At 39.7% G+C, this 21,872-nt stretch overlaps 2 protein-coding genes across 3 annotated transcripts; both read left to right on the top strand.

Moving 5' to 3' along the window:
- Positions 1-817: 817 nt before the first annotated feature.
- Positions 818-15,141, top strand: RB195_015526 (uncharacterized protein; the record flags this gene model as incomplete). 2 transcript variants are annotated; one of them, XM_064206274.1, is made up of 21 exons in its annotated part: positions 818-853; positions 2,092-2,169; positions 2,234-2,287; positions 2,374-2,499; positions 2,567-2,671; positions 4,718-4,853; positions 6,197-6,298; positions 6,376-6,450; positions 7,769-7,992; positions 11,388-11,451; positions 11,589-11,728; positions 13,043-13,137; positions 13,196-13,322; positions 13,381-13,469; positions 13,525-13,625; positions 13,936-14,023; positions 14,097-14,172; positions 14,239-14,379; positions 14,675-14,773; positions 14,832-14,920; positions 15,045-15,141. In XM_064206274.1, the coding sequence occupies 21 exons, from the start codon at positions 818-820 to the stop codon at positions 15,139-15,141; spliced, it is 2,142 nt and encodes a 713-aa protein (XP_064062155.1). The 2 variants fall into 2 exon arrangements, with proteins under 2 accessions (XP_064062155.1, XP_064062156.1); XM_064206275.1 differs by lacking the exons at positions 818-853; positions 2,092-2,169; positions 2,234-2,287; ... (4 more) ...; positions 6,376-6,450; positions 7,769-7,992 and adding an exon at positions 10,462-10,479.
- Positions 7,783-8,112, top strand: RB195_015527 (uncharacterized protein; the record flags this gene model as incomplete). The annotated part of the gene is made up of 1 exon (XM_064206276.1): positions 7,783-8,112. One exon carries the CDS (start codon positions 7,783-7,785, stop codon positions 8,110-8,112), a length of 330 nt encoding a protein of 109 aa, XP_064062157.1.
- Positions 15,142-21,872: the final 6,731 nt, after the last annotated feature.

Here is a 21,872-nt window from a genome sequence, read left to right as displayed (position 1 = left end):
TCTACGGGGTCGATAAGTCGGTAACTAATTTGTCTGGGAGGATAAAAACACTGAATTGATACATCGGCTTGTTCCCTCGCGTCTCTGTATACGTCGCGGACGTGTCTACAAATCTCAAAAGATCCTGAATTGAAGTCGAACGCGTTGATGCGTCTCATAGAGGTTGATCAACGCCAAGTTTTTAAAGAAAAGTGGAGCCTCACGTACACGCAGAGGCTGTTGCGTAGGTTGAGTGAAGATAGCACAGATATTGAAAACATTCTGCGCTGAAATCATAAGACGATCATTGTTGAGCACCTTTGCAAACCACAAATTTAAAACCAATTGGTGGTTCTTGGCGGACTCTTTTAGAAATTATCCCCGTGAAAACTTCAAGTTACTGATTTCTTGTGATGCGATTATTTCCGAACAAGTTCGAGTTGTTGTTCTCCCATGGAGTTAAAGATTTCTCTGCCTATATTTGTGATGTGTATCTACCAATAAAAAGTAGAACAAAAAACGGATTGTTCACCAAATTCTGTTAGTAAATAACATTTAACATTTACCATATTATGAAATATTTTCAAAAGACCTATATGAACTACCTGAATTTAAATTCATTTCAGAAATAATTCAATTTATATCTGAAATTTATTTCATTTCGCAGTTCAAAGTTTTCCAAAAGTTTTGTGGAAATTTCAAGACTGTACCCCACTTGTCCGTGTACTTCTTACATTACTGTCACTGGTCGGTTCGTAGGAAACCAGTCGATGCGCCTTGACCCTGATCGCGCTGCTTATAAAACTCATATAAACTACTACGATCGCTTCTCTCAGCTATGGATCAGTTTCTCCTTCAGCGGCGGAATGTCGTAGTGAGTATCAAGAGTTATATTTAAGTAAGACTATATAACTTCTTTTTTTTTAATTGAGTTAGGAATTATTCCAGACTATTCTTTTGTTATGTTTCTTCGCAACGCCTCATCATTGTTTCGTGAGTAGTTCACAAGACAAAGTTCATGGTAAGTGGCACATGGAGCAGTTTAAACGTTCAAAAGTTTGAAAATTGCATAATAATAAATATCATATCGTAATGTCCTTGCTGCAAATGTACGATATAACGTATAATGGAAAAGGTGCACAAGTTCCCGAAAATTCCGCCAGTCTATGAAAAATCTCGAAAATGGCCCTTAGGTTTGAGTTGCTACGTGCCCCCAATGATACATGCACAGAGAAAAGAGATCCAAGCAAACCCCAAATTCCGAAAAGATTGGGAACATGAGTGAGTCGTCCATTATTCCATTTGATGCTCAAAAGTGTGGGTTTTTTCTCTGGAAATTTCTGGAGTTTCCTTTCAAAGTGCGTTCAAATTAATATCGATCTAAGGCACAATAACTGTTCTTTATCAAAATATTGTGAGGATCAAACAAATGAAATTTTCTGGAAACTTCTAACAGTATCGTGCTGATAATGACTTGAAATGGTTCCTGGTCTTGATTTTAAGTCAAGCGAACACAAACTGTATGAAATTGGAGTCAAACACTGTGTAGTACAGGATCATGATAGATGTGCAGGATTGCAGCTCGACTTTTTCTTTTAAATTCGTTCTTCTTCATGGAATGCTTCAATTTTCGTTTTTGAGTTCGATAAATAAACGGATAACACTACATTTGAACAAATTTGTTCTTTCATTTTTTTGTGGAGATTTAGCTCGGGAATAATTCTCAGGTGCGCAAAATGCACGATAAAATCATATAACGTGAAAAAATATACAGCTACTAGTCTTCGTTCCTTTCCAGTCGCCATAGTTGCAATTTTTTGTAGAGATTATAGCGAATTCCTAGCCGAGCTCCAAAGAAGAACGGAGTCTCAGAATTTGCCTATTTTAACCTTTCCTCGTGACAGTTCCGAATATATTGTTCTTTGAATAAGGATAATCCCTGACTCGATAGGAGACACGAAGTTATGGATTTTAGCCGGAGATTTTTTCAAACAGCAATTTCAGAGACCGGCTGTTGTAAGGAAAAACCATTTGGCGCTAGGCAGAAGTGGAACTCTTGTTTTTATTATCCTTTATTTATTTCATAAGATTTTGTGACCCATTTGAGTTTAGGAACATGTAACTCCATTCGCTGCTCCGAAGATACCGAATGCTTGGAATATAAAGGGGAAGCAAGCTGCTACAATACAAGTAGGCTTATTCACATTGAATACCGTTCAAGTTTTGAAATTTTCTTATGAGAGATCTCTTCCAGCATGTCCCGTGGACGAGGTTTTTCTACTGTGCTCCTCTGGGTGTGAACCGACTTGTGAGTCAACAACTGAAGTAAGCGATAAGCACAGCATTTGTTGAAATCTGTCAGTTTTTTCCTCGAACACCTTTGGAAAATTGCAGACTTGCAAGAATTCCTGTGGTCCACCTTCGTGTCAATGTCGACCTGGTTTCGTGCGCAAAAACGGGAAATGCATTAACAGGAAAAAGTGCTCGAAAACACCTACGAAGACGGAGACACTGAGTTTGGTTTGACTGCTGAGAGCGCAACTGTGAACTCTTTCATCTAAATAGTGAACGTTTTTTTAACTTCCAGCTGAAGGAAACCTCCCTAAGCCGTCTAACTGAGTTTCGTTCCTCTGCTCTCCAGGACATCACTGTGAAACAGTTTCTGGACAACCGCAGTGTTTGTCTGACACTGGTGGGTCTTCTCAATAGAATTTTATGAAAAACAAACGTAGCGATTGTTGACACATTTATTTTCATTGTACTCAGATAGGCTAAGCGCTACAAATTTACGAACCAGTGTCCGTTTTCCCACTTTATGACAATAGTTCATTACGGAGTAACGATCTATTGTAATTAAGTTCTTCAGAAATCTGTTAAACGTTAGAGCATTAGAGACTTGTAGAAATGTGCGATGACTGGCGCCACATAGGCTCACTAAAGTTCCAAATTGCGACTGGATAGGCTTTTTTTCTACATATTTTCTACATACATATACATATATTATCCTTTTTTCTACACAACAGCCTGAGACTGCGCTATTACGTCACTCCCGGAACATTGGAGCAGCAGTGCAGCGTTAGATTAATGTGAAAATTAAAAGAAAATCTCTTGACATTGACTCGAGAAAGATCTCATAGCCGAGTTTCACCGCTGGCGCAAAATGAGCCGGCGCTAACAATGAAATCGTGACACCTACAGTTCACCTTAGGGGCTAGTAACATCAGGGCGACAGTTTTTAAGACCAAAAATTAGAAAACGATTAGTCACGCATCCTCGCTTGCACGCCCTGGACGTCTCGTGAACAGCGTGGGACTGTCCACAGAGATATTCTGGGTATGTTTCTTTTCTGTAATATTTCGAGGGTGACATTAATGTAATTTTTGGGCCAATTTATGTGCAGGATATAATTATAGGATATAATTAAGTTAATTAATTATAAGAGGATATAATTTTCTCGCTTAATGAACAAAAAATCTCATGTCTTCCGCCTTCCTCTCTACGAAATACAATTTTGTAGTGTCTCTCTATGTATGAGGTTAATGCTACATTTTAAAAACAGTATACCACGGAATTGACGATGTTGGTGTGTATCCATAAAACAGACAGGGTTAGTGGTGTTGAAAATGAGTTTGAGCGCGTCCATGGTCAATTCCCCATAATCGTTTTGAAAAAGAGGAGCGTGGGAGACGCCCGGTTTTCGAATTTCTTATGAGGCGCTTCACTTCTCGCCGCATTCGCGAGCGAGAGGATGGAAGTCAATGAGCCCATTCAAGCAAAATGAATGGACATCCTGTTAAGGAATCTGGCACGAGTACACGTTGGCGCGTTATGAGGTGCCTCGTAGCGAAATGCGCACACAAGGGGGTTTCCCACGCCAATTTCCGCGGAAACAGGCGAATTGAGCACGAATGCGCTTATATTTTGAAGGTCAGTGCTATATTTTGGAATAGGAGTTCCTCTACAACTGGGCGCTTTAACAAGAAGAGCACCACACATTGAGGAAGAAACAATCACTTCGATCAAATTTACTACTTAAAACAGACCTTTGGTTTTGCATTAAGAAAAATTGTTCGGCATTTACTTATGCGTAACTTATTATCTATCACATTGTCCATTTTCTGATAGAATTATTTGATTTTATTGTTCCGTATTAAGTGGGAAAACATCTTCTCATTTTGGTTTCTCTTCTGAAAAGGTAGAAAGCAGAATGCGAATTTTCTCTTCAACTCTTTCACATTCCATTGTCCAGCTGTAGTCAAAAAGTAGACAACTACACAGAAGACAATTTTCTGTGACAGAATCGAAGCGGCTGAAGGGTTATTTCACATCATCTTAAGGGCATCACCCCACGCATCTGAGATGGTACTGATTTCAGGTGGATTATTCGTATACGGAATCGTAGATTAAGGAGAGGGGCGTGATTCCGTCCTATTCTTCCTAATTGCCGTAAAAAGGTTCCGGAAGATGCGGCGCCGCACAGGACTGGCGCGCTCCAATCGAGCTCCTGGTAGGAAATAGTGCGCCGGAGCGCTCGAAGCCGTATCTTCCGAGCCGTTTTCTACGGCAGTTAGGAAGAAATGAACGGAATCTCCTTTCCCTCGATGATCTACGCTCATGTATACCAATACTCCACCGGAAGTCCGTACCACTTCAGATTCGTGGGGTGATGCCGTTAAAGGACTGAAGAATTAACGTACCACGGACTCTAACTAAGTTGTTTTCTATGTGACTGATCCAGGAAAGTGCGAAGTGGGATATAATGGATCTTGTTGTTTTAGCTCTGAACCCTACTTGTGCTGTGGTTGATATTGATTGTCTTCCTGGATACCATTGTGAAGACACGAGCACAGGAATGAAATGTGCACCGGACCGAGGTAATTTCCCTCCAGCATCATCGATCTATTTGGTCCGTACAGGACTGCAGTGATTTTTGTATTCTTGGAACTTCCAGAGCAACCAAGGAGTCATTCCGCCAAAAAAGCTGTATAGCGATTATTTTGAGAACAACAAACGTCCTAAAGAGTGAAAATAACCTAAGAAATCAACAACAATAAATTATTTTTTTGTATTTTTGCATGTATGGCCGTTTGTTTTGATCTGGGGTCGTCAAAGTACAGTTTTATCGTTGGAACAATGCTTTCCTTGTAATTTCTTTTCTTTTCTTGTTTCTTTTCTTGCACTCTCTTTCAAGCTATGTGGTTTTGCAAGAACTATAAATTTTGATATTTGACCTAATATGTAAGTATGTATATATCACAAAATTGTTCTAAAATGTTTTTTCTGTATCAAGACAGTATCTAAAAGTCCAGTATCTAAGCATTTAAATAATCTCAATGAACGAGAGTTATTCGATGTCAGATGATGGAGAAGCCAAGCGAATTCCACCTCTCACCTGCAAGAATACAAAGAATCCTCCAGCATGTTTGGCCGGGTATCACTGTGAAGTCGTCAACGGGAATCCCAAATGCGTGTTTGGTGCAGGTCGAGAGTTTTACTTTTTGGTTACATCACATCATCCAAAATCCCATACGCCATAAAGGTACTGTATCTCGAAATTTACAGCTTAAGGATCAGGAATGAGCTGAGTTATGAGTTCAGGTTCCAAAAATTAGGGAGTTTCAGCGTATTTCTGCCTTGGGAATTCCAACGTACCTCTTTGAAAAGAGGAGAAATGCGAAATCGGAAGTTTTTCTTCGAAAGTTGGAAAGTCTTCACTTTTCCCAATTTTATTTTCCGCATTTCACCAAACCTTTCATCCTTCCGGGGTCGATAAATTGGTTCCAGAGTTGTCTAAAACACTGATCTGACAAATCAGCTACCCCCGTAAGTCATTGTCAGGCCAATTACACGATCGGAATCCTCGAACGATTCTGAATTGAAGTGAACGCAGTGGCGCGTCCCAACCGGATTGATTAACGCCAGACAGTTTCTCCTTTTACTTCACCCTTATGATACTTTCTAGGGAAAATCAAAAATTATCTCATTCAGGAACGTTTATTTGTACTTCTTTCCGTGGTGGTCCGAAAATTCATCACAACTAGGTGAAAACTGAAGGGTTTGAAAGAAAACTTGCATAAATTCCACAATTATTTAAACCACACTAATAATTATAAGGTAGCACAATCTTTGCTGAAGTTATATTATACTAGGTTCCAACGCGGCAAATGCTTTTTTTCTCTGAACGAAGTATCAACGAAATAGATGGAGCACATTTCAGCCCCTTCTCAAGAAAGTAAATCATCGTGCGCTTTACTCGAGTGTCCAGAAGGAGAATATTGTGAAGTTCTCGATGACGGACCACGATGTGTTGTCTTGTCAGGTCTATACTTTAAATTGACTTTTTCATGATTTTTGAGATTAGAAGATGTTCAATGATGCAGTCATCTTCCGTTTTAGAGCTGTGTGCAGCAGTAGTCTGCGCTACTGGTCAGTGTGTCGAATTCAGTGGCAACTTTGGATGCTTTAATACAAGTATGTTACTCAGTTTATTCTTATTCCATATATGCATAGGGTGGGTCCAGACTAATCAAAATAACAATGGCGAGATAAAGCTGCTCCCACCCCTTGATTCTTTGTTTTCTCTTCCTCTGGTTTTTCTCTTCGTACTTTAGAAGGACACTTTTCCAACAGTTTTATGGTTTTTTCCTGTTGAGGCGCCTCTAAAATTTCTTTTTGTAGGTGATGGATAGGCTGACAGTTTTTGGTGTAATTGTGGATAATTGGCTTCTCACTACAAATCATAAGAAGCAGTGGGGAATGAGAATCATGCGCAATCAAAAAAAGAAGAAAAAATTAGGCCAAGATCTTGTCGCTATAAAATGAAGCCTTAGAGGCACCATAGGAGCAGAACAAACTGAAAAGGATTCTGCTGCTAGTTCTAGTCACGTACATACTGTTCCACAAGAAAGAAAAACAAACAAAAAGCAGAAAGAAAGGGACCCTATCAGCCCCTGAGGAATGGGTCCTCGATCGCTTTATTCGAGAGTGTAACGCGCAACGTGGATTGTACATTTATATGCATATGTAATAATTAATGTATAAATATGGTGGAAAACTCCTTTGAGTACCCATTTTCAATAGTAAAAATTTAATTCATAAATGGAAAACAGTCACATTAAAGCCCTTTTCCAACCGCCATTTGGAACATTCTGAACGATAGCATACGAGTTCTCATATGTCAACTGCCGCATGTGCCGCATGTGCACACAGAATGGCCATTTTCGGCCCTTTGCATTACTCTAACGATCTTTTACCTTCAACTATCCAGAGACGTTCAAAGTTGGACCTTTTTTGAAACTTGGCATCATAGAGTTTGAATGTGTACTACTTTTTAAGCAGAACCAAGATTGTTATTGATCTTTATTCTGGCTAACGTTTCGGCGTCGTCGCCTTCTTCAGAGCCTGGAAAAATCAAAGACACGTTTAATCTACTCTCTCAAACGCCTCGAGATCCCACAAGATATGATTTGGCAAACAGATTATTTAAAAACGTGAAGAGAAGGTTCGTTAAGTTGACACAATTTCATTCAAAATATTCAGTGCCACTCTCGAGAACGTGATGCGAGGATTGGAATGGAATGAAATACGCCATCTTCGTTTCGCTGATAACACCGTTCTTATAAGAACAAGCATCAAACAGACGGAGCGGATGCTGGCCGAATTTGATGAAACCTGTAGAAGTATCACTCTTCGGCTGAACATAGACAAGACGAAAAACGGATGGGTTTCCGAAGCCCATTCACGCTCAACGAAATGAACATATCTGAATGCTCCAGGTATGTATATCTAGGTCTGGAAATCAGCATGATGAACGACCTGAACTCCAAGGTGGGCAGAAGGATACGAGCAGCTTGGGGAGCATTCAAGAGCATCGAGGATGTAGTGAAGAGGACCAAGAACACCCGACTCCGTGCTCCCCCCTTCAACACCACCGTTCTTCCTGCTTTGACCTACGCTTCAGAAGCGTCGGCGTTTTGCGAGCAGGAGGAAAATGCGATCAGCGTCACAGAACGCGTAATTGAAAGGGTGATGCTAAGAGTAACCCGAAATGAAAGAAGGGATTCGAACTTCACGTCTACGTCACCGGTCGAAGATCAGAGACGCTGCCGTATATGCCAAAGAAACCAAAGTTAGGTGGGCCGGGCACGTGATGCGTTTTAACGACAACCGCTGGACGGCCGTGAGCGAGATCGATCATGTTGCAGCCACTACCGAACCTCTTACCGACTGCGCTACAGCGCTCCCTCCACATGCATAGAACTATTCATTTCCTTTCTACTCATCTATGCTTAACTTTGCTCAGCAAGACCATTACCTCCGCTATCTCCTTGTTCTTTGCTTGATGCTTATCTTGGAATCTCAGAGATTTTTAAGGTTTCAATCTGTAATACCTACCTACTTATTTAGCCGCCAGCATTGCGAATTGCTGATACTTGCGTTAAAAGAATCACTCGGAGGCTGGGCTATACTTCTAACAGGGTGTGAGACTGTTTTTAAAATTTGGAAATGGGAATTCCCATTATTACCACTAAGATTAACACATTTTGATAATTAGATCACACACAACACTGACATTTGTTTGGCATACTGAGTAATGAGTTACATAGAGTCCTACAAAATTCTTTGAATTTTTGACGGCACATCCACTGCTCTTTAGAGTATGGCTTAGTATCCTCCAACTTTAACAGAAATAGCTATGTTTCCACGTTCTGTAGAACGATTTTTCCGACTAATAAGAACAGCAAACCTTGCTTCGACCTAGTCTCCGCATCTACAACAGGTTTCCAATTCAGATTCAAGTAGATAACGCTAACTTTCTAGACTTACCAGAAGAGTAGCCGCCATTGCTGTTAGCCGCAAACGATGAGTTTGTGGGCGCACAAATCCGCTACCTTTTTAAAGGAACAGAAGCAGAAAAAATTGCGTAGGAGGTGACATTCCGCTTCTCAATAGAGGAGCCTGTGAAATCGAGAATATTACTGACAAACTATTGTTTTCAGATGCGGGGATTTCATGTCGCGTGACAGCGAAAATTGATTAAATTTAGTGTTTTCAATAAGGGAGAAACAAATTTGACGTCCAACGTTTTCATCTTCCCATGGATGTGACTGCAACTGCTAAAACAACAAAAAAAACCTAAGTTAGTATGCAGTGAAGCCAGTTCCAAAAACGGAAAAGGGAGCCAAAGATTGCTCAGAGCGAGTCTGTCTATGCTTTTGGCATGTGGCTTCCTTGACGACTTGTTAGCCTTAAGATTGACCGGTTGACTTGTGCATGCTCTATCTCCTTATCACGACTCAAACATATAGTCCAACTGCGATTTGGCTTTCACTGAGCCTGCTGCAATCTATGTTCGACCTATAATCAGTACTGTAGAAGGGGCATTTGTTTTTGTGCTGCAGTTGCAGTTACATCCAGTGCGTTGAACGTTGACATTTCAATAGAAGAGCTCGCATGAATGCAAACATTACTGTCAAGCTAAGCTATTGTTTGCGGGGGATGTCACTTCGAGCGATAGCGAGATGACAACCCAAACAATAGTTAGTTGGTAATATTCACATTTTTGCGAGCTCTGAATGCTCCTCTACATTGACTGAATTTCGTGGTTCTGTAAAGGAGAAAAAGATTTAATCTATGAAGAAGAGGAAAACGTTTAACAGAGTTAAACGTTTTCCTTTTCTTCATGGATGTAATTGCAACTGCAAACAAAAACAGATGCCCTCTCTACAGTACTTATTATAAGTCGCATTTTGATTTTAAACGGCTCAGTGAAGGCTACACGGCAGTTGGATTAGAGGTTTGCGTCTTGATAAGGAGATAGAGCATGTACAAGTCAGTAGGTCAATCTTAATTCGAGCCACCCATAAAGGAAGAAGCTCCGCGAATTTTGCTCTCCCAAGCCATTCTCTGTTCAGAATGTCACACTTCTTCATGAATTCGCTGCCATAAGGTAGATGGTGAGACGTCTTGTGAGAGTCTCTCTGGTATTCATACCCAGCTGGTTTGTGATTACATATCGAGCTTCTGTTTTGTATACATCATAGGCAAATAGACAGAAGTTTATTTCTATACTTCGAGTTAGGGTATTGTTGTCCAAAGAACACACAAAAGCCAAAAGTATCGGCAGACTCCCTCTGAGCAATCTTTGGCTACCTTTTCCGTTTTTGGTTTCACTGCATACTAACTTTCTTAGGTTTTTTTTGTTGTTTTAGCAGTTGCAGTCACATCCATGGGAAGATGAAAAGTTTGACGTTAAATTTGTTTCTCCCTTATTGAAAACACTAAATTTAATCAATTTTCGCTGTCACACGACATGAAATCCCCGCATCTGGAAACAATAGTTTGTCAGTAATATTCTCGATTTCACAGGCTCCTCTATTGAGAAGCGGAATGTCACCTCCTACGCAATTTTTTCTGCTTCTGTTCCTTTAAAAAGGTAGCGGATTTGTGCGTCCACAAACTCATCGTTTGCGGCTAACAGCAATGGCGGCTACTCTTCTGGTAAGTCTAGAAAGTTAGCGTTATCTACTTGAATCTGAATTGGAAACCAGTTGTAGATGCGGAGACTAGGTCGAAGCAAGGTTTGCTGTTCTTATTAGTCGGAAAAATCGTTCTACAGAACGTGGAAACATAGCTATTTCTGTTAAAGTTGGAGGATACTAAGCCATACTCTGAAGAGCAGTTTATGTGCCGTCAAAAATTCAAAGAATTTTTTAGGACTCTATGTAACTCATTACTCAGTGTGCCAAACAAATGTCAGTGTTGTGTGTGATCTAATTATCAAAATGTGTTAATCTTAGTGGTAATAATGGGAATTCTCATTTCCAAATTTTAAAAACAGTCTCACACCCACTGTTAGAAGTATAGCCCAGCCTTCGAGTGATTCTTTTAACGCAAGTATCAGCAATTCGCAATGCTGGCGGCTAAATAAGTAGGCAGGTATTACAGATTGAAACCTTAAAAACCCTCTGAGATTCGGAGATAAGTATCAAGCAAAGAACATAGCGATAGCTGTGGGAGACTATCTTGCTTAGCAAAGTTAGGCATAGATAAGTAGAAGGAAATGAATAGTTCTATGCATTTGGAGGGAGCGCTGTAGTCCAGTCGGTAAGAGGTTCGGTTATCCAAAATCAAGCCCTTCTCAGTTCTCTCTTAAAAGGTTTATTGTTCCTTTTCTTTCTAGAAAACAAGATATCTGTCTCCTAAAGTTCTGCTCTTTTTCTTCACTCTTCAGCACCACTATCATCATCTAACGCTGCAGAAACAAAGAGACAAGAAAAGGAAATAACGAATAAAATAGGAATGAAATGTAAAAACAAATCTACAATTTGCTCCATGTATTTGAATTCCACCTACTGTAGTTTCTCCTTGTGAAATTTGATGGTCTATAATCCAAATACATTTTATAGGCTGCTATTATCGTTGTTTTCACCGTGCCAGCTATAGATGCTACTGCAACTGCAAAGATGACAGGTTAGTTCTCACCACTGCATACAAACATTCCTTGAGTAACATTGTTTGTAAAATATTTGTGTTATGATGATTGGAAATGACTATATCTGTAACCTATGACCCACTGCTTAGTAGTACAAGCTATGCTACTTTTTTAGGTATGAAAAACTCGCTGATTTCTGATCAATGGAGGAAAACAGTTCTGAACCTTCATAACGATTTTCGTAGAACACTCGCCTCAGGAAAACAGATGGGGAAAAATGGTCCTTTGAACGGTGCCAAAGACATGAATGAGCTCGTACGTCAACTTTATACGATCTTAATCAATATAAGCCATTCTTCGATTATTCGACAGCTAAACACTCTCGCCACAAATTCTCACTATCATTGTAAGGTTACAAATGAAGAAGAAAAGCTGATTTCTGAAATCCCGAACTTTCTCACGGAATAATCTAATTTCTCTTCGAAAAGTGAAGTTATCGTCGAGTCAAATGGTGTATGGTTCATAAATTTCATTTCGTTGCTAACGTTTGGTTAAAACCCAACCCATAACATTAGAAAGCTATTTTTTGTTATACACTACTGAACTGTAGAGCATGAAAACCATTCTGCTTTCGAAGTCGCCTACAAAACTGAGCACTAGTTAGAAACGAGAGGCGCACACACTGCGGAGTGTGCTTATTTTAACGGGTTGCATATGTGGCATAAAGTTTGGTAAAAAAAAATTCCAGGAACATAGGTCATTGACTCTGTTTAAGGAAAATATCGCAAGAAATGTAAAGCTAACTACATATAATGAGGACATCTGAGCACTGCAAAAGGGAGTCCCATTCGAAGCGAATCTGATCGATGTGAATAATCTTTAGTACAAGAAACCTCACTGCTATGTTATCAGTGCTGTTTTTTTTTCAGATCATTGTATTGAAGAGCAGGAAGAGCAAAACGCTCTATTTTTGACACCTGCTTTTTGCAGTTAATCTATATAATAAGACGCTTGTTACTTCTCGCGCGTTGTGTGCTCTGTAGTGAGAAAGATTAAGGCATAAGAAATTTAAAAAAGGTAAATGTAGAGTACAGGAAGATACAAAGATAACACGGACAAAGATAAAATGTAGACAAACTAGTATGAGGCATTGCAAAATTTATTGAAGACAGAAGAAACCCGTTCAGATGTACGGAATGAACAACAATGGTGAGCACGGAATAAATTGATCTGCTGACATTTTCGGTTTGAAGAAAGAACTAGGGAGAAGGATTTCCTTTTGATCCACCACGATTTCTTAACCGGTGGAGGACCAGTTTCAGCGGTCAAAATTACATTTTTTGGAGGATGAGGACCAGCGGCGCTTCTTTCTCTACATGCAGTATTTTGATCGTCCGTAAAAACTAAAATCAATTAAATTCAAACGTCAAAACAGTTACCATGTAGAGCAGAATATTCTATATCAAGAGACATCATCAGAGATATCATCAGGCTTTGCCAGTACTTTTTGCTTCTATAGATTTTTAATTTCAAAGAACGGTTTCGACTTGTTTTCTTACATGTGACCTAGCTTGTCATGTTTCAAAGATTGAGTCGCTTTGATTTTCACTCATTTTTCCTATCGAGTAGAGTTGGGACTACAATGCAGAAGTGCTTGCTCAAACAGAAGCTAAAAAATGTGGCTCAATCAAAGCTCCAACTGGCTACGGATCTATCCAGAAAATGTAATGTTTTTTTCGAAATTTATTTCACTTGCCTGTTTCTTAGCCCTCTTCTTTCAAGGATTGCTGTGAAAAATGCATGTGACCCAACCAAAACTGTTAGGAACGAAATAACGACGTGGTGGAACGACGGTGCAGCTAAGCAGGAAACAAACGCTAAGGTTGCTGACAATGACAAGTTCTCTCAGGTTCGTTTTCCTAGGAGAAGAGACCGTTGCTGTACATGTAGGACGCATTTATTTTCAGATGGCTTACTTTGAAACTAGTGCAGTGGCATGCTCATACTATCCATGCTCTTCTACACAATTAAGCTTGGTCTGCCTCTATAACAAAAAGTAAGGGAATAGCCTTCTCGTTATCTTATACTGGATCAAGCATAGCATTTTGCAGCGGAGCAGCAAATGCCGTCCAGAACCTTTACACTGAAACTACAGGAACATGCACTTGCACAGGCTGCATTGCGTACCTTTGCCCGTCAGAATTCACTCCTGGTGAGAAATTTTCAAGGAATTCCAAGAGGAGAAGTTCCAAAGAACTAGAAAGTGTTTGTGAACTTCTTCAGCTCTGTATTGTACACGTGTTACTTTTTAAGTGTTACAAAGTTTCACTGTTTTAATATAAAAAACATTTACCGAATGAGAATGAAAAGCATGAATTTAGTATAAAGAACCATAACTTGAAATTTGTATGTCTCTGGAATAATCCTGTCACTTCCGCGTGATTGTATTATTTCAATCCCCAATGTAAGGAAAATTTATTCGGAAAGCGGCGCCAAGCAACTAATTATCCCAAACGTTGCAGTTAAGCTGCCAAGCTCAGTATGTCCAACCTGCGCCAAATCGACTGAACTCTTCAGAGAAGTTGCCCTGTATTCACATAATTATTACAGGCATGACCGTTTAACGTACAATAAAGGGTATATTTACTGTATTAAGAAGAATTAAAGGAAACAACTTCTTCAGAAGATTGGTGGCCACAGGATGGGCTGAGGACAAAAAGAGCAAATATGCGAAACCGGCGAAGGCAATGATGCAATTGGTGGGCTTCTTCGTTGTCTCAGCTACTTTATTCACATTTCAAAGGTACCTCATATGTAATTGACAGCAATACGACAAAGCATTAGAAGAAAAGGCGAAAAAACACGCGAATAAATGCCTCACAACTCCGGAAAATGCGGGTTATGCAGGAGAAAGCTTTTGGACAAGCGAGAAGTACTCACTGTCTGAAGAAGAGGCCGTTAAAAAGGTTGGGCGAGAACGAGTTCATTGCTTTGCATTTTGAAAAATTCACTACTCTGCAAGCCGTTCTCTTCATGGAAAAGATGACGTATTTGTTTTATAAAGGAGTTTTAATTTAAAGTAAAAGAGATGATAAGGTGAATTTACTAAATTAGAACCATTTTTAGAAGAATTTCCGTTACTTTAAAAAAGACCTGATAAGATTTCGCCTCAGTAGTACGACTGTTTTGAAAATTTCTGTTTCATTGAGGCGGTTGTTTTGAAAGAGAGTATATCACCTCTTTACAATTTACCTTCTCCAGGCCGTTGAGAAATGGTTCAGTTACCTGAAAAACAGTGGTCTCGGAGATGATATGGGCTATGAAAGTCTTAAAAAAGCCTCAGGCAAGCAACTCGCAAATGTTAGTCGATAAACAACTCATTTGTTAGAAACAGTGAATAACAGCGTTTTCATTGAAGGTAATCCATGACAAGACAACGAGCGTTGGTTGTTATGTTAAAAGTTGCGCGAAGCAGGGACTGATTGTCGTCGATTGTCGCTATTCTCCGTATGTTAAAACCCATGAAACAAATTATACTGCTACGTTTTTTGGCATAAATGTTAAAGATGCTCGCTACTGAGCTGATTCGTTCTCAAAAATTAGACAGGTCGAACTTTTGCACTTTTTTCAGTGAGGCAGGTGGAGATGTCTACGAAACTGGTAAGACCTGCAGCGCGTGCGCCAAATCCGGCAAATCCTGCTCGCCAGCTGGTGGACTTTGTGCCTGAACAAGTGCTTATGGGTTACTTTGATGTACACGTAATGATGTAAGCATCGCAGTAATCTTCGAATAAATCGGTTTTTCATCTGCATAGCATGTGGCACTACAACACGCAAAAATAAAATGCCCTTGTTTTTGTTTCATGTATAGTGACGGATTTGTGATTTTATTCTCACTCTCCCACCCTTTTCTCCATTATAGATAAATCCAATCTTTTCACACAAACGAGAAAGCGCGGGCTAAACGAACGACATTGAGAAGTTAGAATTCAGTAACGCAAGGGTTCCTATCAAATGAATTTAGATTTTTCCCGGAAAGGAATCTTTACGTAGCTGAGCTAACGTTCAGGTGGATGATGAGAACGCATACGTATCTGCTAAGCGAACAAGCAAATAGTATGTAAAAAATCTAAATCAACTCTGAAAAGAACGAAACAACGCGCAGAAGAACAGCTTCTCAGTTTCGGAATAACAAGCAGGGTGCGATTTTGATACTAGAGCGAGCAATTGCGTGAATGAATTGACAATAACGAAATTTAAATCTGTAATTTCAATGGGAGCTCTTTTAGAACCATTTTCATCCGCTGATGGAATGATTTCAGCAGCATGCGGTGAAATTGAAAACATTTCTAATAATGCGAACTAATTCTTTGCAGCGATCACTAATATTTTTCGTCACGAATGTTTTGCATGGTTTGACGATACGGAAGCTGCTCGGAAGACTACAAACTTAGTCTTTTACGAGAGCACAAGCAATTTTTCGCCTTCAACATATGTCGTGAATACAAGCTTTTGTTCAAGCTCTGTCTGTCCTTAACGAATATCTTCGATAGAAGTCATCATTCGATGAATTCTTCAGACTGCGATCAAAACGGCCTGACTTGTAATGTAACCGCGTGCACCTCTTTTCGGACTTTTGCTAAAACCTGTCAGGCTGCGAAGCTGAGTGATGGCTTCACCGTGCCACTTCGAGAGGAAATGCTTTATGGAAATGCGCCATAAGTCAGGTCGTTTTGATCCGACTGTTTACACAAAGCAGCAGAAACAAAATAGACCGTAGCCTCCCAACCCAATATAGGTCTGGGAAACCACGCCCATGTTAGAAATCTCAGTGAAGGCAGTACGCTCTGATTTGCTCTGCAATACTGCCTAAACGGTTGGAAAATAAACTTGTCAGCGGTTGAAAATCAGTCACAAGCAAATGCGAGCATTTCTCTTCTGAAAATAGACATTGGCTTCCTTCCCGGAAGCGGATTAAAGGCAGAACACCACAGAACTGACGATGACAGTGACAACTTTTCTCATGTACTTTTATTATAAGAGATGAAGATAGTTAATATATAATTATTAGCGCACAATTAGAACGCACATGTTTTTAGATGGGTTACTTTAACACTAGTGCAGTCCCAGGCTACTATCCACCCACTCCTTCACAATTCAGCTTGGTTTCCTTCTATAAGAGAGAGTGAAGGTAAAGCCTTCTCATGATTTTCTACGAGCTGAGGAAACGTATTTGATGCGGAACAGGTGCAAACGTCACGAATCTCTTCAAAGTGCAGACGGATGAAATTGTACAGGCCGTACAGCACCTGGATGCATTTTTGTCCTTTTGAATTCAATACTGGCGAGAAATTTTGAAGAAATTTCAAGAGGTAAAGTTTTCAAAAAAAAAGTAGAAAATGTTTCTGGATTCGCTGCTGATCCATTTGTGCTGCTTCTGAGTTTTACAAAGTTCCAACGTTTCAGTATAAATTACATTTATTATCCAGAAATCAGGGGACAAAATCAGCATGAGGAAGCCGCAACTTTATAATTCGCCTCCGCATTCCTTTTTATGTTTGCTGCAAAATCGGGAAATTCCAGGAAAGGATCCGTTCCGCATTCATCCTTTCTAAAACAGCTGTGACTAGAAATATCGCAAACGCCGTGTTCTTTTACCATTGTAGAATTTTGTGTGTTTCTAGAATAACCCTGTCATTTCCGCGTGATTGTATTATGTCAATCTCCGGTGTAATGAAAATTGTTCGGAAAGCGGCTCCAAGCAACTAATTATCCCAACTCTTGCAGTTAAACTGCCAAGCTCAGCATGTTCTTCTTGCGACCAATCAACCGAACTCTCCAGGTAAGATGCACTGTATTCACATAATTATTACAGGCATGACCGTTTAGCGTACATTAAGGGGTAAATTTATTGTAATAAGAAGAATTTTAAGGAAACAATTTGTTCAGAAGATTGGTGGTCACAGAATGGGCTGAGGACAAAAAGCGCAAATATGCGAAAGCGGCGACGGTAATGATAGAAGAGGTGGGTTTCTTCGTTGTCTCAGCTACATACGTTATTTATATTTCAATGGTACCTCATACGAAATTGACAGGAATTGGAAGAAACCATATAGAAATTACTCGGATGCAAGTGTAGACACATGGGCTCCAGAAAATCAAGACTATGTTGCAGAAAACTTTATGCAAGCAGTGAATTCACATTGTCATTTATTTATAACTTCTTATACAAGCAGTGAATTCACATTGTCTGAAGAGGAGGCTGTAGGCAAAAACAAGTTCGTTATTATTAAATTTTAGTGTTTATTATTTTCTAATGTAATATTCTCTAATACATTATTATTATTATTTTATTATTATTTTTTCTAAAAAGAGCTTGGACTTTAAGAATAGAAGAGAAAAAAACTGGATTTCTTAGGTCAAATCTGTATTCAATAGGATTTCCAGTGCTATACAATATACTTGATAAGACTTCGCTTCGAGAGTGGTACCCTCATCACAATTTCCTATCTATTTTCGTCAAATTTGTTTCGAAGTGAATGCAATGTCATCTCCTCATAATTTTCCTTATATTGAGTAGACCGTGCAAAGTTGACGTACTTGTCCAATGATGTCTTTGCAGCCGTCAACAACAAGCATGCTACCTTAAACAAACACATCTGTGAGAAGAATGGAGAAGACGGTAATACTTCATTCACTACTTCGCTACTTTATGGCTATCAACGTTTCCAGCAAGAGAAAAAAAACACAACTACCATTTACCGCCGCTCCCACTAGCCGCACATACAACATGATTTCTTCGAACAGGCGTTTCAAAGAAACACATCGAAATTTTACAAGAAAAAACACCCACCTCTCGGAAACTGCGACCCTACCTGCAACGAAAACCAGTGTGTTGTGCATAGTTCAATATATGAACAACTCGATTGTATATTCTTTTCGTATGCTTATCTGTCAATCTGTCAACGTTCAATTTTACCACACGTTACGGCATAAATACCGAAATTAGTATTGTACCATCAAGAGATCATTTTATTACAATGACATAATAACATACCTTATCACTTTATCCTTTTATTTTCTGTCCAGTCTGAACGTCCGGCAAAGCCGGACTTCAGACTGCTGTTTGCTTCGCTCGCCTTCACTGATCAACGAAATTTAAAATTTTTGCGTTTTTCTATGAAATTGGACTTGTGTATCTCCTCCAATCTTTCTTCCTTATTTATATTATAACTAAAAGCGAAAGGTTTTCTTTCTAAACTCGTCAGTTCTACATTTGGAGAACACTCGAACTTTAGCTTCAAACACTCTTTACCAATACATTTTAGACAAAATTTAAAAGTATCACTCGAAATATGGATTTTCCTACTGTTTTCCCCAGACAGTTATCAAAGGATGATGTTTTGGCGTAAAATGACGTGAAGGACATCATCTTACTGATAAACATAACTTTCCACGTCAGATCACATAAACGTCTAGCTACTATTTAAGCAGTCGTTTGCATACGTGTTTCTACTTTCTGAGAACGGCATGCTACAAACGTGAGGCAAACGAAGAAGGAAATACGCACGCGAAGGAGTCATCGCGAAGGAGAAAGATGAAAAGCCAAGTGTCCAGTGACCACTGCTATCAAACGGCTGCAACCATCTATCTTTTGCGCCATGCACACGAAGTTATTGCGCACCAATCCGACGCCGCAGAATCTGTCGCAGCCAATTTTATAGCTGTCTGGCGCCGGCGTACCAATCCGACGCCGGTGGATCCGTCGCACCCCTTCTATAGGTATCTGGCGCCGGCCCTGGCGCCGGTGGACCCGGCGCACCCCCTTCTATAGGTATCTAGCACCGGCGCGCCAATCCGACGTCGCGGGACCCGTCGCAGCCAATTTTATAGCTATTTGACGCCGGGTGGACCCGTCGCACCCCCTTTTTCGAATTTCTTGACACACAGACAAACAAACACACACACGGACTAAGCTCATCACATACACATCTCACTGTGCCTCGCCTATCATATTTCTCGATTGTCGTGGACAAGCTATCCCTTTATTATGAGGAGGTGACAGTCGTACCCAATTGCTCTCTCCCCTGGATCCTCTCCACAGAGCACGCCTGCTTGATAATTCATTCAAAAACCACTTCTACAACGACAATCATGATTACTTACGAAATCCCGTCGAACAACACATTGCCTACATCGCATCTTATAGCTCGAGTACTAGCTTACTCAAGAAATGTAGATGTGGGGATGCAGTTGCAACAGCTGATATACATCAGGTGTTGTCGGAGGCAGTCCTTCAACGAGATAATAGTCTCCCCTCTTCGGCCACCCGGCTGGCGCGACCTCCTCTTTCCTACTCCCCACTTACGATTATTTAATGTGTAAATGCATAGTGATAAATATTAACAATAAATAACTGAACTCTCTGTAACACATCAAGTATAAGTAGACGTTCCTATATCTTGACAGAATAGAGCAATCAACTAAATAAAGGGATTGACAATAACAAGGTTTAAAAATGTTATCTACACAGCTCTTCAAAAGTCATTTTCATCTGCAGATGAGATGTTTTTTTTAAAGTTTTCTTTCTGTTTTTCTTTTGTTCGTTACTAGAGGTTCAATTTAGCTTTTTGAGAAAACGCAAGTGCTGTTCTTTTTCACTCACCGAATCTCATAAGCACATGCTTATTTCTGTACTTGCTAAATATCTTCGACAAGAGCTCATTATTCCATAAATTTCCAAAACTGCCGTCCACTCAAAACGGTCAAACTTGTAATCGAAATGTGCTGAATCCAGACTGCACATCGAGGATGTAATACAACCAGGAATATTTGTTTCCGTATTCACCTCTTTAAGACCATCGTTCTTCCTTCTCTGACCTATAGTGTAGAAAACTTGACTCTTCGCAATCAAGAAGAAAATGCAGTCGGCTTCAATGAAGCTCCAGTCAAAGAACTGACGCTAGGAGTATCTTTCTTCACCAAAGAGAAAGATTATTGGAAGTTCTATTCCGCTTCACTGATCGAAGTATAGAGGCGCCGCCGCAATTACCAAAGTTAAATAAGATTGTCGACCATGTGATGCGTCTCAATGATACAGTGATGATACGTGGGTCCAACTCACGCGATTGGACTGCTGGTGTCAGAAAGAATTGAAATGAGGTGAAATGGACCGCCTACCGTCAGATTGGTGAGCCGAAGCTGGAACGTAGTGAGAGCGGTGAGATCAATCAAAGATACCGAAAAGCGGTAAGACCGAGCTAGCGCCGACACTTGAATGAGGTCATTTTAGGATGCGCTAACATCACAGAAATTTTGTTTGGCGGTATTGCAAAACATTGTCTTTACAAGTGTGCTTGTCGTATTCACTTGGTTCTATCTCGAGAAAAAGGAGAACTCCCCGAATATTTTGAATGTTTCCAAACTGTGGTGGATGCAGCCCTCATGTCTGACTATCGTTGAGCGATTGCTGTCGAAATTCTGTTACAGAATGAATACAATTTTTGAAAAATTTCATCTATTGTTGATGTCGCTTTCGAAATTCTATCGTTGAAGAACTGACATGATTAACAAATTTCTCTCCATTGTTAATATCCGTTGGATTAGTGCAGTGATTTTTTTAAATACAAATTGAGAGCAGTTGAGAGAAAATTGAGAGATTTGGGATCGCTTTTAAAATTCTATTGTTGGAGAACCGACATGATTAACAAACTGTCGTTCATTGTTAGCCAATCTTTTCATTTGCCTTTCAATATACGAACTGTAGTTTTGAACAATTTTATAAACCATTCCGGATGGCAGTAGCTTTCCAGGCAGTTTCATGTTTGGGCTCTCTGTATGAAACTGCAATTATCGTGGGAGAGAAAAAAAAATATTGCTTGTTGGATTTGTAGTTCTAATTCATCGTTAAAGCACATATTCACGACTTAGAAGTAAAACTTATTAAACACTATTATTATTAGCAACTTATTAAAACACACATGAGTAATGGAAGGATTTGCTTTTACGCACCGATCTTCTACTCTAAAGACCAACAATGGATATATTAGGTTGTACAAAGAGAAATAAGCCTGAATTCTTCTTTCTCGTTTCCTTGGATCTGTTAAAAACTTCTGCATTGGTTGAATAAATAGACGACACAAATAGGGAGGGACCGCCGCCTCGAGAGTTTTGTGCGTGCCCGAAAAAATCGAACAGATGACGGAGAATGATTTTCACCACAGGGGTAACTTAGCTTAATTTTACTTAGACGTGGTCGGTGGAAATGGGATTCAAAAGACTCAAAAGGGGAAATGCAGAGAAAAAACTCGTCGTCTGAGGTAAACTATCATTTTTGAAATGAATCTAAACAGATAGCAAAAGTATTCAGAGATTTTTGCAAATGAAAGATTATAAGCGAAATAAAAAAGATGTTGTAGTTGTCTAGAGGCTGCTAAAACACACAAATCCACTTTGTTTA

This window comes from Necator americanus, chromosome V (assembly GCF_031761385.1).
Source record: "Necator americanus strain Aroian chromosome V, whole genome shotgun sequence".
NCBI classification, from domain to species: domain Eukaryota; kingdom Metazoa; phylum Nematoda; class Chromadorea; order Rhabditida; family Ancylostomatidae; genus Necator; species Necator americanus.
The sequence above is the reverse complement of the archived record's forward strand: the minus strand, read 5'-3'. Positions and strand labels throughout refer to the sequence as shown.